Genomic DNA, 18,480 nt, shown 5'->3' on the forward strand with positions numbered 1-18,480 from the left:
ACTGAAAAGACTGCCCTTTCCCCACTGCATTGCCATATGAATTTTACCATTGGTCAGATGACTATGCATATGTGAATCTGTTTCTAGGCTCTATTCCATTTGTCAGTTTGTCTGTACTTGAATCAATACTCTACTCATTAATTACTGTATTTTTGAATAGGATTGATATATGGTTAAATCCTTTGTTTTCTTCTCATTCAGTATTTCTTTGGCTATTTTTGGCTGAATTTTCATATAAATTTTAGAGTAAGCTTGTCAATTTCCTCAAAAAGACCTACTGGGATTTTGATTTCTATTATATTGAAATTAGGTTAATTTGAGGGTCTCATTATTAATCTTTGTAATAATGAGACTGCTAAATCATGAAATTGGTGTATTTTTCCAATGTTTCATTAAAATTATCTCAGTAACACTGTGTAGTCTTCAGTAGAGTTCTTTGACATCTTTTGCCGATTTATCTTTATATATTTAACTCTTTTAAGATGCTATGATAATTATATCCTAATAACCATGAAACACCAATCGAAAAGAACCCATGCACTCCAATGTTCATAGCAGCACAATTTACAATAGCCAAGTGCTGGAAGCAACCTAAGTGCCGATCGGTAAATGGGTGGATTAAAAAACTATGGTACATTTACATGATGGAATCCTACACAGCAGAAAGAAAGAAGGAGCTCCTATCCTTGGCAACAGTATGAATGGAACTGGAGAGTATTATGCTAAATGAAATAAGCCGGGTGGTGAGGGACAAATACCATATGATCTCACCTTTAAGTGGAACCTAATCAACAAAACAAGCAAGCAAGCAAAATATAACCAAAGACATTGAAATTAAGAACAATCTGACAGTAACCAGAGGGGAGGTGGGAGGGGATAATGGGGGGAAGGCTTTTCAGGAACCACCATAAAGGACACATGGACAAAACCAAGGGGGTGGGTAGAAGCAGGAGGGGAGGTGGGGATGGCTAGGGTTGCAGGGGAATGATGGGGGTAAATGCAGACAACTGTACTTGAACAACAAGAAAATGATTAAAGAATTAAAATGCTATGGTAATTGATGACATTTTAAAGATTTTGTTTTCTACTTGTTTGCTGCTCATATGTAGTGATACAATGGATTTTTCCTTATTGATGTTGTATCTGGTGATCTTGTTAGGGACACCAATGATTCCATTTGTTTGTAAATACTTTTGTATTTTTTATGTTTGTACTTAGGTTTTTGAATACTGACATTTTTTCTTACTTTCCAATCCCTATGGTGTTTTTGTTTAAATTTCTTTTTCTTGTCTTAGAGCAGGGGTGTCAAACTCATTTTCACCAGGGGCCACATTAGCTTTGTGGTTGCCTTCAAACGGCTGAATGTAATTTCAACTCCTTAACAGTCAAGGAGTAGTTACATTTATACAGTCCCAAAATTGTTTTGGCCCTTTGAAGGCAACTGTGAGCCTGATGTGGCCACTGGTGAAAATGTGTTAGACAGCCCTGTTATAGAGCATTAACTAGGTCAGTTAGTACAATGTTAAAAAAATTTGGTGATAAATGACTCTTGTTTCCTCACTGATCTTTAAGGAAAGCTTTAAATATTTCACAATTCTGTATGTTTCCTTTGGATTAGGGGGTCGACAAAGTACACATTGTGAGTCAAATCTAATCACTATTTGTTTTTGTAAATAAATTTGATTGGAACACAGCCTGGTCCCTTCATTTACATATGATTGCTTCTATGCTACAATGACAGTTGTACAAATGTGTATTTATTTACTTACATGTGTGCACCATCTTAATGATTTTTAGGTTCACAGTTCCATAGTATTAAATACATTCATAGTGTTGTGCAACCATCACCACAATCACCACCAGTAGCTCTTTTCCTCTTTTAAATCTGAAACTCTGTGTTAAGCAGTAATTCCCTATCCTCCCTGCCCCCAACCCCCTGGTAACCACCATTATACTTTCTGACTTCACGATTTCAAGCACTCAAGCACCTCATATAAGTGGAATCATGCAGTATTTATCTTTTTGTGACTGGCTTATTTCACTTAGCATATAGGATAATGTCCTCAAAGTTGGTCCATGTTGTAGAATATTGCAGAATTTACTTTCTTTAAAAGTAAAAAAAGGTTGTATAATAGCCCATTGTATGAATATACCACACTTTGGTAATTCTTTTGTTGGATGATTGACACTTGGGTTGCTTCCATGTTCTAGTTATTGTGAATAATGCTATGAACATAGGTATACAAATATTGCTTTGAGACCCTGATTTCAATTCCTTTGGGTGTATACCCAGAAGTGGCATTATGATGTCATATTATCAAATTTCCACACTATTTTCCACAGTGGCTATACCTTTTAAACTCTCAACAGTGCACAGGCTTCCAATTTCTCCATATCTTTACCCATACTTGGTGCTTTCTGTTTTGTTAATAATAGTCATCCCAACGAGAGTGAAGTGGTGTCTCATTGTAGCTTTGATTTACATTTCCCTAATGATTAACGATGTTGAACATCTTTTCATGCGTTTCTTGGCCATTTGTATGTCTTTGGATAAATGTTTTTTTCCCATTTTTGAATTAGGTTGTTTGTTTTTGTTGTGGAGTTTTAGGAGTTCTCTCTATATTCTGGATATTAATCCCTTATTAGAGAGATGATCTAAAAATATTTTCTCCTTTTATTTTTATGTTTTTGTATTTACTGTAGGTTTTTCTTTGTTGTGACTATGAGGCTTGGCTAAAACTTTTTATAGGTATAGTGTGTATTTTAAGCTGATGAAATATAACTTCAACCATATGCAATGACTCTCACTTTTACTCCCTCCCCACACTTTGTTACTGGTGTCAGAATTTACTTCTTTTTAAATGATGTAACCTCTAGCAAATTTTTGTAGTTATCCTTAATGCTTTTGTCTTTTAATTTGTATAGTATGGTTATATGTGATTTTGTATCACCATTAGAGTATTATATTATTTGGTATATGTTTACATATTTAACTTTAACAGTGAGATTTATAGTTTATATACTTTGGAGTGCTGTTTAATATCCTTATTTTTAACTTGAACTTCCTTAAGCATTTCTTGAAAAGCATGTCTAGTGGTGATTAACTTCCTCAGCTTTTGTTTGCCTGGGAAAGACTTTATTGATCCTTTCTTTTTTTTTTAATCCTCACCTGACAATTTGTTTATTGACTGAGAAAGATAAAGAGAGATTGATGTGAACAGGAAACATTGATCAATTGCCTCTGGTATGCATACCAACCAAAGATTGAACGCACAACCTAGGTATGTGCCCTGCCTGGGAATTGAACTTCGGGTGTATGGGACAATGCTCCAACCAACTGAGCCACCTGGTCAGGTGATCCTTCCTTTTTGAAAGAAAGTTTTGCTGGAAATAATGTTCTTGGCTGACAATATTTTTTCTTTGAGCACTTTAAATTAAATGTATCATCTTACTCTTCTCTGGCCTGTATGGCGACTTCTGAGAAATCATCTGGTAGTCCCACATCCTTTGTATGTAATGAATTACATTTTTCTTGCTGCTTTCAAAAGGAGCTCATTGCCTTTGACTTTGCAATATTATTATAATATGTCTTCGTGTAGACCTCTTTAGGTTGAAGCTATTTGGGATATTTGGGCTTCATAAATCTCGAAGTCCAGTTTTCTTTCCAGATTTGGGAAGTTTTCAGTTATGATTTCTTTAAGTATAGTCATGCATCACTTAACAATGGAGGTATGTTCTAAGAAATACATCATTAGGCAATTTAATTTGTATGAACATCACAGAGTGCACTTACATAAACCTAGCTGGTACAGCCTGCTGCTACACACCTAGGCTCTGTGGTCTAGCCTGTTGCTCCTGGTCTACAAACCTGTACAGCATATTACTCTGCTGAATACTGTAGGCAATTGAACATGGTAAGTCTTTGTGTACCTAAATGTAATAAACATAGAAAAGGTACAATAAAAATATGGTAAAAAGGCTTAAAAATGGTACACCTGTGTAGGGCACATTCCATCAACAGAGCTTGCAGGACTGAAGTTTCCCTGGGTGAGTAAGTGAGCAAGTGCAAAGAGCACGTGAAGGCCTGGGACATTAGTGTACATTACCATAGACTTTATAAACATTGTAAACTTAGGTTACACTAAATCTATATAAAATATTTTTCAGCTCCATATAATCTTATGGGACTACCATCATACACATGGTCTGTTGTTGAGATGACTGCAAGCATTCTCTTCTCTTCTTTTTCTCTTTCTTTTTCCTTTGGGACTTCATAATGAGTGTATTAATTTTTTTTACTGCTGTCTTGTAAGTCTTGTATTCTTTCTTCACTATTTTTAATTCTTTTTTTGTTGTTGTTTCTCTGCCTTGGTAATTTCAAAGAACCCATCTCAGCATTCAATAATTCGTTCTTCTGCATCATCAATTCATCCGTTGAAGCTGACGTTTTTAGTTTATCCATTGAATTCTTCAGCTCCAGATTAAAAAAAAAGATTTAATTTAAATGCGCGCCAAATCCACAGTACAGAAATTCTACTTTTAGTGGTTTCTATCTCTTTCTTGAACTTGTCTTTTTGTTCATATATTATTTCTAGATATTGTTTTGTGTTCTCTACAGCTCAGTGAGCTTATTAGAGAATGTAGTTTTGAAGTTTTGTCAGGCAGTTTGTATATCTATTTCTTTAGGGTTGGGCTTATAGTTTTATATTGCTTCTTTGTTGGTGACATAGTTCCCTGATTTTCTGTGATCCTGGTAGCCTTTCATTGTGTGTATGTGTGCCTGTGAGGAAGCAAGGACAACTACTCTTTTCAGACTGACTGTGTCAGGGAAAGCTCTTCTGCAGTCTCCCAGGCAAAAGATTCTGCATGGGCCACTTGGCAGAATAAGGGTGGCTCTGATGCTGGAGTCTGTGGGTGGGAAGGTCTGGGGCTGGTGTTCACTGGTTGGGAGGCATGGTGTTGGGCAATGTGGGCTGGTGAGCACACTGCTAGGCCTTGCAGGCCAGTGGGTATCACACTGGGGTCCATGAGTAGGTGGGCTCATTTCCAGGGTGTGCAGATGGGCAAGACTGTTGCCATGGACCACGGGTTTGTAGGCTTGCTGCCAGGCACTGTGGGTGGGCCTACTCCCAGGAGCTGCAGACTGTGTGTTGAGAACTTATGCTGCTTATCAAACACCCCTGCATCTTTGCTATTGTTCCAACCTACCTCCAGGCAATCAGGCCATGACTATTTTTCAGCCTTAAAAAAGAAGGAAATTCTGCCAGTTGTGACAACACGGATGGATGTGGAGGATATTATCCTAAGTAAAGTAAGCAAGACTGTGTGACCTTATCTATATGTGGGATCTTAGAAAGTTAAATTCACAGAAGCAGGCAGTAGAATGGTGGTTACCAGGGCAGGCAGGTGAGGGAAACAGGCAGATCGATATTGATCAAAGGTTTCAAAATTACAGCTTTGTAGGATAAATAAATTCTAGGGATCTAACATATAGCATGAGAACTGCAGTTAGTAATACTGTACTGAAAACTGGTAATTTGCTAAGAGACTAGATGTCACATGCCCACACCAGAGGAAAAAATTGGTAATTATGTGAGATTGATATGTTAATTAACTTCCCATGGTGATGATTTCACTTTGCCCATATCTATGAATCATCATGTTTTACACCTTAAGTAAATATAATTTTTTAAAAAAGAAACAATGATTCTTCAAATTTGAGATGAGGATACCATATACTTCATTTACACATGTCTCTATTTTTTTTTAAAGATTTTATTTATTTATCAATCCCTCTAATCATCTGGTGAGCACACCAGCAGTACAAAATAAATCCTCTGGTAAGTAATAATATAGAAAATTTTTTGTAACCCTAGTTGGTGGAAATAATTTTTAGTTTTTAATGCTAATGGCAAAATTATCACTCTTACCAATAATTACTTTGTGTTATTATATATTTATGAAGCAGGTATAGTAAAATGCTAGTAAGTTTGCTGCTAGTAAAGTGAATAACAAAATGAAACAGTAGTGATACAACCTTGGAGAGACAGTTACATTTTGATAACAATTTGGCAGAATAGAACACGAGCTTTAAACTCTCCATAAGTACATGTGACATATTTATTTTTAAGAATGTAGGCTAGGAGAACAAATCACATAAAAAGTCATGGTTGCTGGAATTGTGATTTTTCACATTCAAAAATTTGAATCAATCCTTAGGCAGTATGGTCAGTCAGTCTCTGACAAAACTATGAAGTAAGGGTGTGTTGGCACATCTCAGAAAGTATAATTCTGACAAATGTGCAAACTGCATCACTACAGGGACATTCATATATAAAACATAAATACTGTTTAAGTTAAAAAGTGTAACTAAAATGATTGGTGAATATTAACTTAAATAGTGAAAGATGCATGTGGAATGGTGCAAACCTGTGCATTTTAAAGTGAAGTGGATAATTTTTACTTTAAATTTAAGTATGCAGTAAGCATGGTTTCAGAGGTAGACTGAAATCTTCCCAGCACATGGATCCTGCTAAGTGAATGATCCTACATTAAACCCCACCATGTTCTCCAAAAGAATGATTTAAGCACAGGATCCCTTCTGGTTTCAGAATGCAGAAATAGGCAATTCCTTATTAGCAGTTTTGAGAGTAAAAGAACATTATCTGCTGCTGCTCACCTTTAAGTTTAACAGGTAATACTACAAAAGCTAACATTTATTGAAGGTATACTACATATTAGGAATAAACCATTTACCTGCTTACATGCATATTTAAATAATCACAACCATGTTCTACACATTTTATTCAAACTCAACGTCCTGATGACACAATAAGATGGGTTATACTTGCTTTGAAAGGTTAAGTAATTTCCCAGGATCATGCAGGTTACAAGTGGCAAAGCCAAGATTTGAACTTGCTTTAGCCTAACTCTAGAGCCAATGATGTCTACCGCTTTGCTACACTACTTGTTATTGTCAGAAGGAGTGTGTGAGCTTACTTTAAGGTAAGTAGGGAGCAGGTGAGCTGGCTATCCACAGCTGACTTTCCCTGGTGAGATATTATCTGCAGTAATCACAACCTATGTCACTGTAGTGTGCAACCAGATTCTTAAAGGGAAATGGACAAGAATGAAATTAATAGCCTTTTATTTTCTTACAGAATCTAATTGGTTGTGGTATATCTTATTGTTTACATATTTCCCCCAACTTTTACTGACTCATTTTTCTAACAACTTTTGCTGATGTTGTTTTTTGGTAACTGTCAATAATAATCAATGTATTATGAAAATATTGGCCTGGGTTGATCTTGGGAGGAATATAGAACAGAGTGGGCTCACTGTGGACATATAAGTTGTGAACTGGTGATGGTGACCTGAACAATAGGAAAAATAGTTTGAACTTTATTCTGCCAGTAGCAGAGAGCTACTAGAGCGTTCTAATAGGATGGGAGTCATAATACTATAAGCAACCATATTCTTTGGAGATCAGTATGATTGTGGTGTGCAGAAAGGTGGAGTGGGGAGAGACTGGGGACTGGAGAACATCTAGTAGGGGGTGTCAATGACTCTAGTAAGCAATTGAGAAGTATCCATAAAACCGTTCTTTCCTGGCCCCTAGCTGTATGATTACAATCATGCCAGTGGTATATAGAGCACATTAAGAGGACCAGGCATTATGCCAAGTGGTAATCATTGGGGCAGCTAAGGTAAAATTAACTTGGAAAGGTTTTCCCAAAAGTAAAAATGAAGATTTTCACATGACATTGAAGATGTTAGCAGTGATGAGATTCTAGAGTGATTGGTAAAATATGGCAGCAGGTCAATCTATATACTCCATCAAATTCTTCCCAGTCTTAGCTTCTGCTCTTTCAGGATTGGAGTTGCGTACACAGGGAGTCCCAGTGTAAAAGGCACTGTTGGTAGGCACCCAACGTATCCAGGTCACAATGATGAGGGAAAAAAAGCTGTCTTTCCCTGGAGTTGATTCTCAGCCACATACAACAGCACAATCATATACCCCTGGTGGTCATAAGTTGTTCCTTTTTCCTTCAAAGGTTTTCAAGCACATCTTTTATCACATTATGTACCAGTATGGCAATGAGTTTAAGACAGCATGGTTTTAAGAACTTTAGCTAAAAATATTGGTGTGAAAATGAGTTTGTTCTGATGCACTCTTATGGGTTAGGAATGAAAATTAAGTTCAGGTCACAGGTCCTGGAAGTAGATTTCTACTTCCTCTCCCTCTCTTGCTCTTCACTGCTTACTTGTGAGTACAACTGATGGGACACCCCCATACAGGATGTGAAGTCACTACCACTGAGGGGAATAAATTTTCCTCACCCAAATTAGCTTTCTCAGGGAAGATTTGATGTCTCTGTTCCTCAAGCTGTAGATAAAGGGGTTCAGCATTGGGGTTACTGCTGTGTACATCACTGATGCAACTGCACCATTTGGTGATGAGTGGGTTGAGGGGGGACTGAGATAAACAGAAGAGGCAGTCCCAAAGTATAGAGAGACCACAGAGAGGTGAGAGCTGCAGGTAGAAAGGGCTTTCTGCTTCCCCCGAGTGGAGGGGATCTTCCAGATTGTTGAGAAAACATATGCATAAGAGATAATAAGGCAAAGCACACACACCAGGACCGTGAGAATTCCAATGCTGATGATCACCAGCTCATTGATGATGGGGTCTGTGCAGGACAGTCTCAGAAGAGGGTTAATGTCACAAAAGAAGTGTGGGATCTTGTTCTCTGCACAGAAGGACAGGCTGTTCATCAACAGTGTGTGTATGAGGGAAGAGAGGCCACTCATGATCCAGGATGCAGACACTAGGAGGACACAGAGCCCAGGGCTCATGACCATGGTGTAATGGAGTGGGAGGCATATGGCTACATAGCGGTCATAGGCCATGACTGCTAAGAGGAATGCCTCTAGAAATCCAAACAGTATTAAAAAATATAGTTGTGATAGACACTCTGCATATGAGATGAGCTGATTCTGGATCCATATATTTGCCAGCATCTTGGGGACTATGCTGGACACAAGACCAGTGTCAGTGAGGGAGAGGTTGGCCAGGAAGAAGTACATGGGTGTGTGGAGTTGAGCGTCAGTGATGATGGCCAGGATGATGAGGAGGTTGCCTGCCACTGTGATCAGGTACATGGACAGAAAGAGCCCAAAGAGGACCTCCTGTTGCTCTGGCTGCTCTGAAAGCCCCAGCAGGAAAAATTCAGAGACACTGGTCAGGTTTTCCCATCCCATTTATCTGTAAGCAGAAAGGAGGAATAATTGAATGAGGTTGATAAGCCCTGGATTGTGGATTCTGAAACTTATTCAACATGCCAATGTTGATCTTCTTGTATGAGGTGGAATCATATGAAATATCCAACATTTAACTGCTTGGGAACTATAAAAATGGCAGTTTTGTGTAGTTTGACGGAATATTAGCAAGCGTCTGTTTTTGGTTCTGTGGGAAAACAAAAAATTTGTCTTTAACGGGAGAGCATTTGTTTGTTTGTTTTTTAACGTTATATAAGCATCAACCTAATGCACACATTTCAGGGCTAGGCTGGAGGTGTTTGTTGGCATAACTCTTGTAGTATTCATGTGGACCTTGTGATATTAATACACCCTAAGATTCTTCCCAACTTATTCCTTGGGCCTAAATATTCTTCCCTCTCTCATTTATCTGTCTAGCCAAACTTGAGACATCGGCTTAGATGCTACTTCTTCTAGGAAGCCTTCTCTGACTCATCTTCTTTCAAAAAACTCAGGTTCATGCCTCTCATGTCCCTGTGCCTTCCCCATCACAGAAGATTTTTCTCTGAATTGTGTTTATTGAGTTACTTGCCTGTGTCCTTCGCACTCTCACTGGAGTGAGCAGCTTGAGAGTAGGCAGAGAAGTGCCTTTCTTACTCATCTTTAAAATGTAGCATTAGCCATGAGCATGGTACGACATAGATACTCAGTGAGTGTCCAGCATGTGAATAAATAAACCCCATAGAATAGAAAAAAGAGAAAGTAAAGTTGGATAGTGGTAACATCAGGCATAGGAAACAGTCTGAATGTTTTTATTAGTAGGTCATATGTAGCTTTGATTTAATGGAGTCTTGGCCAAAACACCATTACAGAGACATAAAGATGTCAAACAAAGCAAATATATTCTTTCTCAGTGAAATTCTGGGACTGGAACAGTGTTTCAGTTGAGGAATTGACCCACAGGTTTAGTCCCCCACCCTTTGCTAATTGTTTTCTTCCAAAGTAAAATATGTCCTATGAATCTGTCAACCCTAGTAGCACTCACTGAAATAGCTACTCCTCAGGTGACAATGGCATCTTGTGTCCTATTCACTCACTGACCATGAGTATCTCTCACCAAACTGTCTTCATTTTGTCTGTAGATATCCCAGGGCATATTGCTTGCTGCTCTCCTCTCATTAAAATCTTCACCAGAAGGAGTTCAAGCCATGATGGAGGCATAGATAGAAACCCTTCACTTCCTCACAAAGCCAAAAAGAGAAAAACAACCAATCTAAAATCAAGAAACAACCAGAATTGCCAGAAAATCAAAATGCATGGAATATCCAAATTAGAGGTGTGCCAGAAGGTGCAGAACAACAGAAAGAAATTGAAAACTTATTTGAACAAATAATGAAGGAAAACTTCCCCAGTCTGGCAAAGGAAAAAGACTTTCAGGAAATCCAGGAAGACCAGAGAGTCCCAAAGAAATTGGACCCAAAGAGGAACACACCAAGGCACATCATCATTAAGTTACCCAAGAATAAAGACAAGAGACAATCTTAAAAGCAGCAAGAGGAAAGGAAGGAGTTACTTACAAAGGGTTGCCCATAAGGCTATTAGCTGATTTCTCAAAAGAAACCTTACAGGCAGGAAGGGGCTGGAAAGAAGTATTCCAAGTCATCAGACGCAGGGACCTACATCCAAAAATACTCTATCCAGCAAAGTTTTCATTTAGGATGCAAGGGCAGATAAAGTGCTTTCCAGATAAAATCAAGTTACAGGAGTTCATCATCACCAAGCCATAATTATATGAAATGTTGAAGGGATTTATCTAAGAAAAGGAAGATCAAAACTATGAACAGTAAAATCACAACAAACTCACAGCTATCACCAAAGAAACCTAAAAAAATAAAAGAAAGAAAAACAATGAAAACAAAAACGAAGTAAACAACTGGAACAGGAAACAGAATCAGAGAAATGAACATCACATGGAGGGTTTTTAGTGGGGAGGAGGAGGGGAAGAATAGGGTGGGAAATGTACAGGGAAGAAGAAGCATAATTGGTAAGCATTAAATAGACAGGGAGCGGTCAAAATGGTATGGGAAACAGAAGACTCAAAGAACTTATATGTACAACCCATGGACATGAACTAAGGGTAGGATGCTGGAGGGCTGGGGTATGCAGGGTAGAATGGGGATAAAGGGGGAGAAAATGGGAAAACCATAATAGCATAATCAATAAAATATACTTTAAAATGTTCTTCCACAGAGGCAAAAATAGGAAGCCCAGAAACAGAGCCCAATACACATCAGGTTTTGTTCTATTGAAGGCAGCATTGCCAAATGGCAGGAAAGGGGAGGTTGAACAAATGATGCTGGGAAAAGCTAGTTCACTCTCTGTGGAAAATTAATTTAGATTCACTTCTCACAGTGTTTGCTGAATGAATTTCAGGTAACTAAAACATTAGATTTACAGATATAACTGCAAAGCAATCAGAAGAAAATAAAGCACAATAGTTATTTAATAACAGGACAAGGGTGGCCTTTCTAATAAAAATGAATGGAAGGAACAATAATGGAAAGGAAAATTGGTTTCATCAAATTGAATTAAAATTTCCTCCTCTTAATGGGAAAAGTCACACACACAGTAAAAAGAAAGCAAGCAAAAAAGTGAAAAGCTGCAAAAAGTGAAAAGCTGATTTTGACATACATTATAGAAAGAATTAATATTCTTAAAGGAGTTATTAATAATTGTAAGTAAATATTAATTTATTATTAATTTAATAATTATAAGTAAAGAACATTACCCACAATAGAAAAATGGATGATCACATTCAACATGAACAGAACTGGATCTAGTCTCAGTCATATAGTTCCAAGAACCATGCTCTCCATCCTCTACATGGTCTCCATAAATTACCATGTCTTGTCTGCTAGCAGCTGAAATCCCCAAGATCATTCACTTGTGTGCAACTGGCCCAGATATGATCATAATAGATGGTGTTTCCCCCCATGTTCTCCCAAGGGTCTTCACACTATTCAGGGCCTGTGTTCATTAGATTTTGTATTCTCCATACCCCATAGAGCGAGCTCTAGGTGTAGTGGTTGGATTAGTGGGGTTCAGTACATGGCTGCATTGGTTGACCTCTCCCAATGGCCCTTATGAATACAATTACTTCTATAGTTTCCTGGCCTCGGTAGCTGTTACCTTTTCCACTGCCCAAAGCTGACCCTCACCTCTCCCTCACTCAGGACAGAAGGTCTATTGACTAAGGCAGATCAAAATGTTTCAGAATCTCCACTCTCCTCAACCTTGTCTCTTGACCACTTCTGGCTCAGCAGACACAGAAACCTCAGCCCTCATTCCCCTACCAGCTTTCGTCTTAGATCCCTGAATCACAGACCAGAAACCTCACGTCCTCCTTTCTTTCCTGTTTTCTACAGTTTAGTCCCAACTTTTAGGCCATGTTGCACATTATGAATACAAAGTACTTTATCAAAACATCAAACTCATTCAATGCAGTGTCCTTCCTTTTCCTATGGGGGCAGTGGGCATTTTCCAGGCTTGTCATAAACTATAACTCCTACCACTCAAAACAAATTTGTTCTTATGTTTTATATTAGCTGTGTGCTGTTTTAACACATAAATTTCTGTGGTCAGTAATGATTTTTGGTGAAATTCACCTGGATGTTTCCTCGACTCACATTCAGTTTGAAAATGGAAGTGCAATTTAGAGGACCTGTGTTTCCCACTGATGAGGAAAGAAACATCCAGACCAAAGGAGTGGAAGCAACCAGTGTAAAAACAGAGGCAAACAGTTGGTGGGGAACTGAATGATCAAAAAATTCCCATATTTGGGAATATTTGTTCCTGTTCCTGTTTCTATTCCCATGCTTATTCCAAACATAAACATTTTAATTCCACCTCCCAAACTAATATACATTTTGTTGATTAGTATGTTTGTTAAAAATTAGTCAAAGAACATATATGCAGGACCCACGAACATGGACAATGGCAAAAACATATGGCCGGACCGAACATGGACAATGGTGTGGCAATGGCCTAAGGTGGGGGGACAAAGAACTAAGTGGAGGTGGTCAACTAGGGGGAAAAGTAGAGGGACAACTTTGTAATAGCAAGAAAAAATTTTGAAACTAGGAAGCCTGTAACAGTGATTGCTTGTTAGATGTATGGCAACTGGGTGGATTGAGACCCAGCAGAGGAGGAGATTTTCAGTAGTTTTTAGTACATTTTTCTCACATTTTTTTTAAAGTAGAGTTGATATATATCATCTTATATTGTTTACATTAGTTTTAGGTGTACATGTGGTGAGAAGTTTAAGCCATGTGAATATACTTTTTTGAAAAATAAATCTAAACCTTGAAAAAAAAGACAATGCCAGATAAGCTAGGCTCTCTCTTCTGGATTCCATAAACAGCAGAAAAATTAGTTTAGCGTTGCAGTCACATCCAAGCAGTGTGAGGCCATGAGTGTGCTATTCCCCCTTTTGTGCATCTGGCTGTGGCGGGTGCTGTGTCTCTGCAAGGCTGGAGGGTTGAAACGAATCATTGTGGGAATTATTTGAGGAGAAGTCACTGTTGATTCTTGTGCTCTGTTCTCCTGATGCTGTGTCTCTTATTGTCGTAACAGAATTTAATGGACATGGAGCCTCTGCCTCTTTTGGTCCACTCAAGCAGGACAGTATGTAATTGTTTGGACTGGGACTTTTCGTGAAGAGAATGGCACCCAGTTGGCTATAGGGTGGGGTGGAAAGGGCAAAGGGAAGAAGAGGGAAAAAAAGAAGCATAATGGGTCATGTTATCCTTGTCCTAGTGCTTACCTGGTTGTTTTTTCCAGTTGCTGGTGTTTCTGTCTACTTCATCCACATCTCTCCTGGGGATGGCTAGAAAAAGGTGTCGGGAACTCTGTTGAAAGCCCCAAAAATATGCTCTGAATGTGTTTGAATAATGCCTCTTGCCATCACTGCACCTGTTCGTTTTTCCACCTTTTGCTGCATTTTAGACAGCTTTTATTTTTGTTCATTCTGAGAGAAAAAGGACAAGAACTGTGTTAGATTGTGATCATGCGAGTCTGTGTCAGTCTGGGAAGCTACATTCTGAACACCAAACAGAGCTAACACCCAACCAGAGTAGCATCCTTTTTCTTGTTTGTGTCAGAATATGCTGCTAGCATCTGCCTCTTTTATTTGCTCATACAACTCACGAGAAAGGCATTCATTAATTTCATCAATGTCCTGGGAATAAATATTCTGCTATTCTTAGCTGTAGGTTGGGCTATTCTCGAGATGTGTTAAATGAAAGATAATTAATATTCACCTGCGAAGTACCCAAAACCCAAAAGGGGACTGAGAGCACAGTGTCGTCCCTGATGTGAGCTGGTCAAGAGGAGGCTAATGGGTTAGGGACCAACTTCTCCCCGGTCCCGTGGGGATGTTACAGTTCTTCAGAACAGCTAACTTGTTTTGGTTGGTTTCTATTTGGCCTTGTGATTCTTTTTCCAGGTACTTTTCAGGGGAGGCACAGTGGGGCCTGAAGCACATAAAAAGGCCCAGATGGGGTGAGCCACTGGTGGCTCGAAGAGTTCTTACCATCTTGTCTTCGTCTTGACATAATGATCTAGTTCCGGTTGAAGCTTTGTTGGTGTAGCCCCCACTTATACAATATGTAGCCTTTTGGTCTGGCCAGACAGATCAGGGCTGGGGATCAGAAATTGTTCCTCATCATGGCAGGTGTCCAATAGCAAGCTGAATGTTGTCCTTGCAGGTGTTTCATGGACAGATCTATGGGGCAAGTTGAAAGCTAAAGACACCAAGCAAATGAAATCACTTTTTAATCTTGGAGAAATGATCACATAATTGCCCCTCTGCTCCAAAGTTTATGTAACCAAGGACACAGAAAATTAAGAAGCACAGAATGTGGGACCCACCAACGGGATGGGTATTCTTGGGTCTTCTTGGGACAGTCGACCGCTTCCTTGTGTGTTCTAGAAGTGCTTGTATGTATGCCCTTAAATCAATCTAGGGGTTCAAATATGTTAATGCATTTTAATCAATACAATAACCATGATTCAAAAAGCATGCTAGAAAAAAAGTCTGGTTTAATCTTTTTTTCTACAAGCAAAAAGAAAAGGAGTGAACTGATGCCGGGAAGAACTTACAACGAACATTGGTGTTTGATACTCCAGAATTCACTCACTAGGTGGGTGGCAACTGGAACACAGCTGGTGGACAGAAATTGGGAAGAAATGTGGGTGCTGGAATGAGAAAAATGATCTGTGCACCAAGTCCTTTCTGTACCACTTCCCTCTTTAGCAGAATCTGGAGAAGTAAAACAAAGAGAGCTCAAATTCCATCATGTTTCCACCAGTTTTCCTTCCTCTCCAAAAGGCCCCTTTATCTTTTTTCAGTCCTATATATGAACCCAGAGTATAGCATGGTGACAAAAGATTGTAAAAGTTACTTAAGACTAGGTATGGTAGCTGGGGATTGAATTCTGGCTGTGGACTTCTGTGCCAGTTTCTTAAAATTTTCCAGCCCAAATTTCTCACTTTAATGACCCCTAGAATCTTTGTGTGCCGGGTTCCAGCTAAGGATGAAGAATTAAGTCATTTGGTGAGCTGACCCCCAAAGCCAGGTTTGTTTTATTTAATCAGAAGTTTTGTGGCTGAAAAAAACAAATATACCAACAAAACCACAACATTTTTGAAAATGAAACAAAATGTATAATATATTCACAATGTCTAGGAATCAATAAAAATAGTAGGCATATAAAGATACGTTAAAAAGTCATTTTCTCGGTCAAAAAGTTTTTTTTATGTATTTTTTTTTTTTTTAAAATTTCCCCCTTTCTGCCTCCTGCCAACCCTCTCTCCACTTCTCGGTTCTGTCTGCCCTTTTGGGTGTTCCTGAAACCCCCTTCCCACTGCTGTCCCCTCCCCTTCCCCTCTGGTTACTGTCAGTTGTGCTTAATTTCAATGTCTCTAACATATCTATATGTATTTTTAGTTCCCAGTTTTTATTTTATTTATTTTATTGTATTCAATGCTTTTGGATTTTATTGTTGTTCACAATTATTTTTCTTCCTTTTTCTCACCCCTCCTCACCCACACACAGGCATCCTCCTCTTCTTTTCCTTGTTTTTGTCCTGTGTCCTTCACTTCGTTTCTGTGCACACTTTCCCTGCCATTATCTTCTCCTTTTGCCCTCTGGTCTGTCAGTTTGTTCTTAATTTCAATGTCTCTGGTCATAATTTGCTTTCTTGTTTGTTTTTGTTGATTGGGTTCCACTTAAAGGTGAGAATTTGTGTTTTACTGCCTGCAATTTTGTACTTGGCATAATGCTCTCCAGTTCCATCGCTGTCCCACAAGTGGTAGGAGCTTCTTTCTTTCGGCTGTGTAGTAATTCCATCATGTAATGTTATTCACTTAAAGAGGGGCACTGGTCTCTGCAATTGGCTGTTGCAATGTGCTTGAACCACTGGGGTTCTGGGTTCTTTTGGATTGGTGATTCAGGGTTCTTGGGGTACAATGCCAGCATTGGTGCTAGGTCCAAAGGCAGTTTTCGCCTGAGAGAACTCCTTTGTTTTTCCACAGTGGCTGCTAGTCTCCATTCCCCCCAACAGTGTCTAAAGATTCCCTTATTTGCATATCCTCTCCAGCATTTGCTGTTTGTTGATTTTGTTTATGTTGGCCATTCTCACTGCTGGGGAGTAGTATCTTTGTTTCTAGTTTGCATCTCTGATAGCTAGTGATGTAGACTGTCCCAGCATCTTTTCATATGTCTTTGGTCTCTGTTGTCCGAAGTGTCTGTTCAAGTCCTTTTGCCCATTTTTTGAGTGGGTTGTTTGTCTTCTTGAGTTAAGTCTTGTGAGTTCTTAATATGTTTTGGAGGCATAACCTTTTTGCATTATCATTGGCAAATATGTTTTCCCCTATGATGGTTCTCTTCTTAATTTTAGCTATTTTCTTTCTCTGAGAACTTTTTATTTTGAATGAGATCCCAGTTGTTTATTTTCCTCTTTATTTTTCCTGCTGTGGGGGGAAATATCAGTGAAAATATTGCTGCATGGGATATGAGATTTGCTGATGTTTTCCTCCAGGACTTTTGTGGTGTCACAACTGCTACTAGGTTTCCACGAATTTTTTGTGTATGGTGTAAGTTGGTAATACAGTTTTATTTTTGCTTTGCATATCTTTGTCCAATCTCCCAAGACCATTTGTTAAAAGGCTGCTTTCTACATTTTGTGCCTCTGCCCCCTTGTTGACTGATTAATTGACCATAGGGCCTGGGTTTATCTCTGGGCTCTCTTTTCTGTTCCATTGTCGTGTCTGTTCTTATGCCAGTGCAGGCTGTGATTGGGCAGTTTATTCAGCATCGTGCTCTCTTTTTCTTCTTTCTCTAAAATTGCAGCTACTTGGGGTTGTTTGTGGTTCCATATGGATTTCTAAAATGTTTGTTCTATATCTGTATGAAATATGTCATTGGTACTTCAATAGAAGGTTGCCTGGAATCTATAAATTGCTTTGGTGGGATGGACATTTTGATGATGTTAATTCTTCCAATCCACCCAGGCATTCCTTCAGTTAATGTCTGTCTTTCGAGTAGTTGTGTAGTTTTTTTCTGCATACCAGGTCTTTTTTCTTGGTTGGGTTTATTCCTAGGTACTGTATTTTTCTTACTGTGCCAAATGGGACCTTTTTTCCCTGATTTCTCTTTCTGATAATTCAGTTTTGTCAAAAAATGCTTTCCAATTTCTGAATGTATGCATTTTTTCTGTCTCTTTTGCTGTCATTTATTAGGTTGAGTAGGTTTTGGTGGAGCCTATAGGATTTTTTACCTTTTGCACTATAATGTCAAGTGAAATGATATTTTTGCTTCCTCCTTTCAATTTGGATGCCTGTTATTTCTTTTCTTGTCTGATTGTGGTGGCTAGGGTTTCCAATACTATACTGAAGAGAAGTGGGAGAAGCCGAGCATCCTTTGTCTTTGTTCCTGATCTTAGTGGGAAAGTTTGACTTTTTGCCATTGTATATGATGTTGGCTGTAGGTCCCTCATAGATGGCCTGTATTATGTAGTAATGTTCCTTTATTTTCACTTTGCTAGTGCTTTAATTATAAATATAGTGCTGTACCTTATGAAATATTTTCTACATGTTTCACTTTTGTTTTATGTGATGTATTACATTTATTGATTTGTGAGATATTGTACCATGCTTGCATCCCTG

General features: G+C 38.6%; 1 protein-coding gene across 1 annotated transcript; it reads right to left on the reverse strand.

Annotated features, from left to right (window-relative positions):
* Nucleotides 1-8,310: 8,310 nt before the first annotated feature.
* Nucleotides 8,311-9,372, reverse strand: LOC119055644 (olfactory receptor 1G1). The gene is given in 1 exon segment (XM_053662695.1): nucleotides 8,311-9,372. A coding segment is annotated over 1 exon segment (1,062 nt).
* Nucleotides 9,373-18,480: the final 9,108 nt, after the last annotated feature.

Source organism: Artibeus jamaicensis, unplaced genomic scaffold, assembly GCF_021234435.1.
Source record: "Artibeus jamaicensis isolate MK-2021 breed Jamaican fruit bat unplaced genomic scaffold, CSHL_Jam_final contig_2790, whole genome shotgun sequence".
Lineage (NCBI taxonomy): Eukaryota > Metazoa > Chordata > Mammalia > Chiroptera > Phyllostomidae > Artibeus > Artibeus jamaicensis.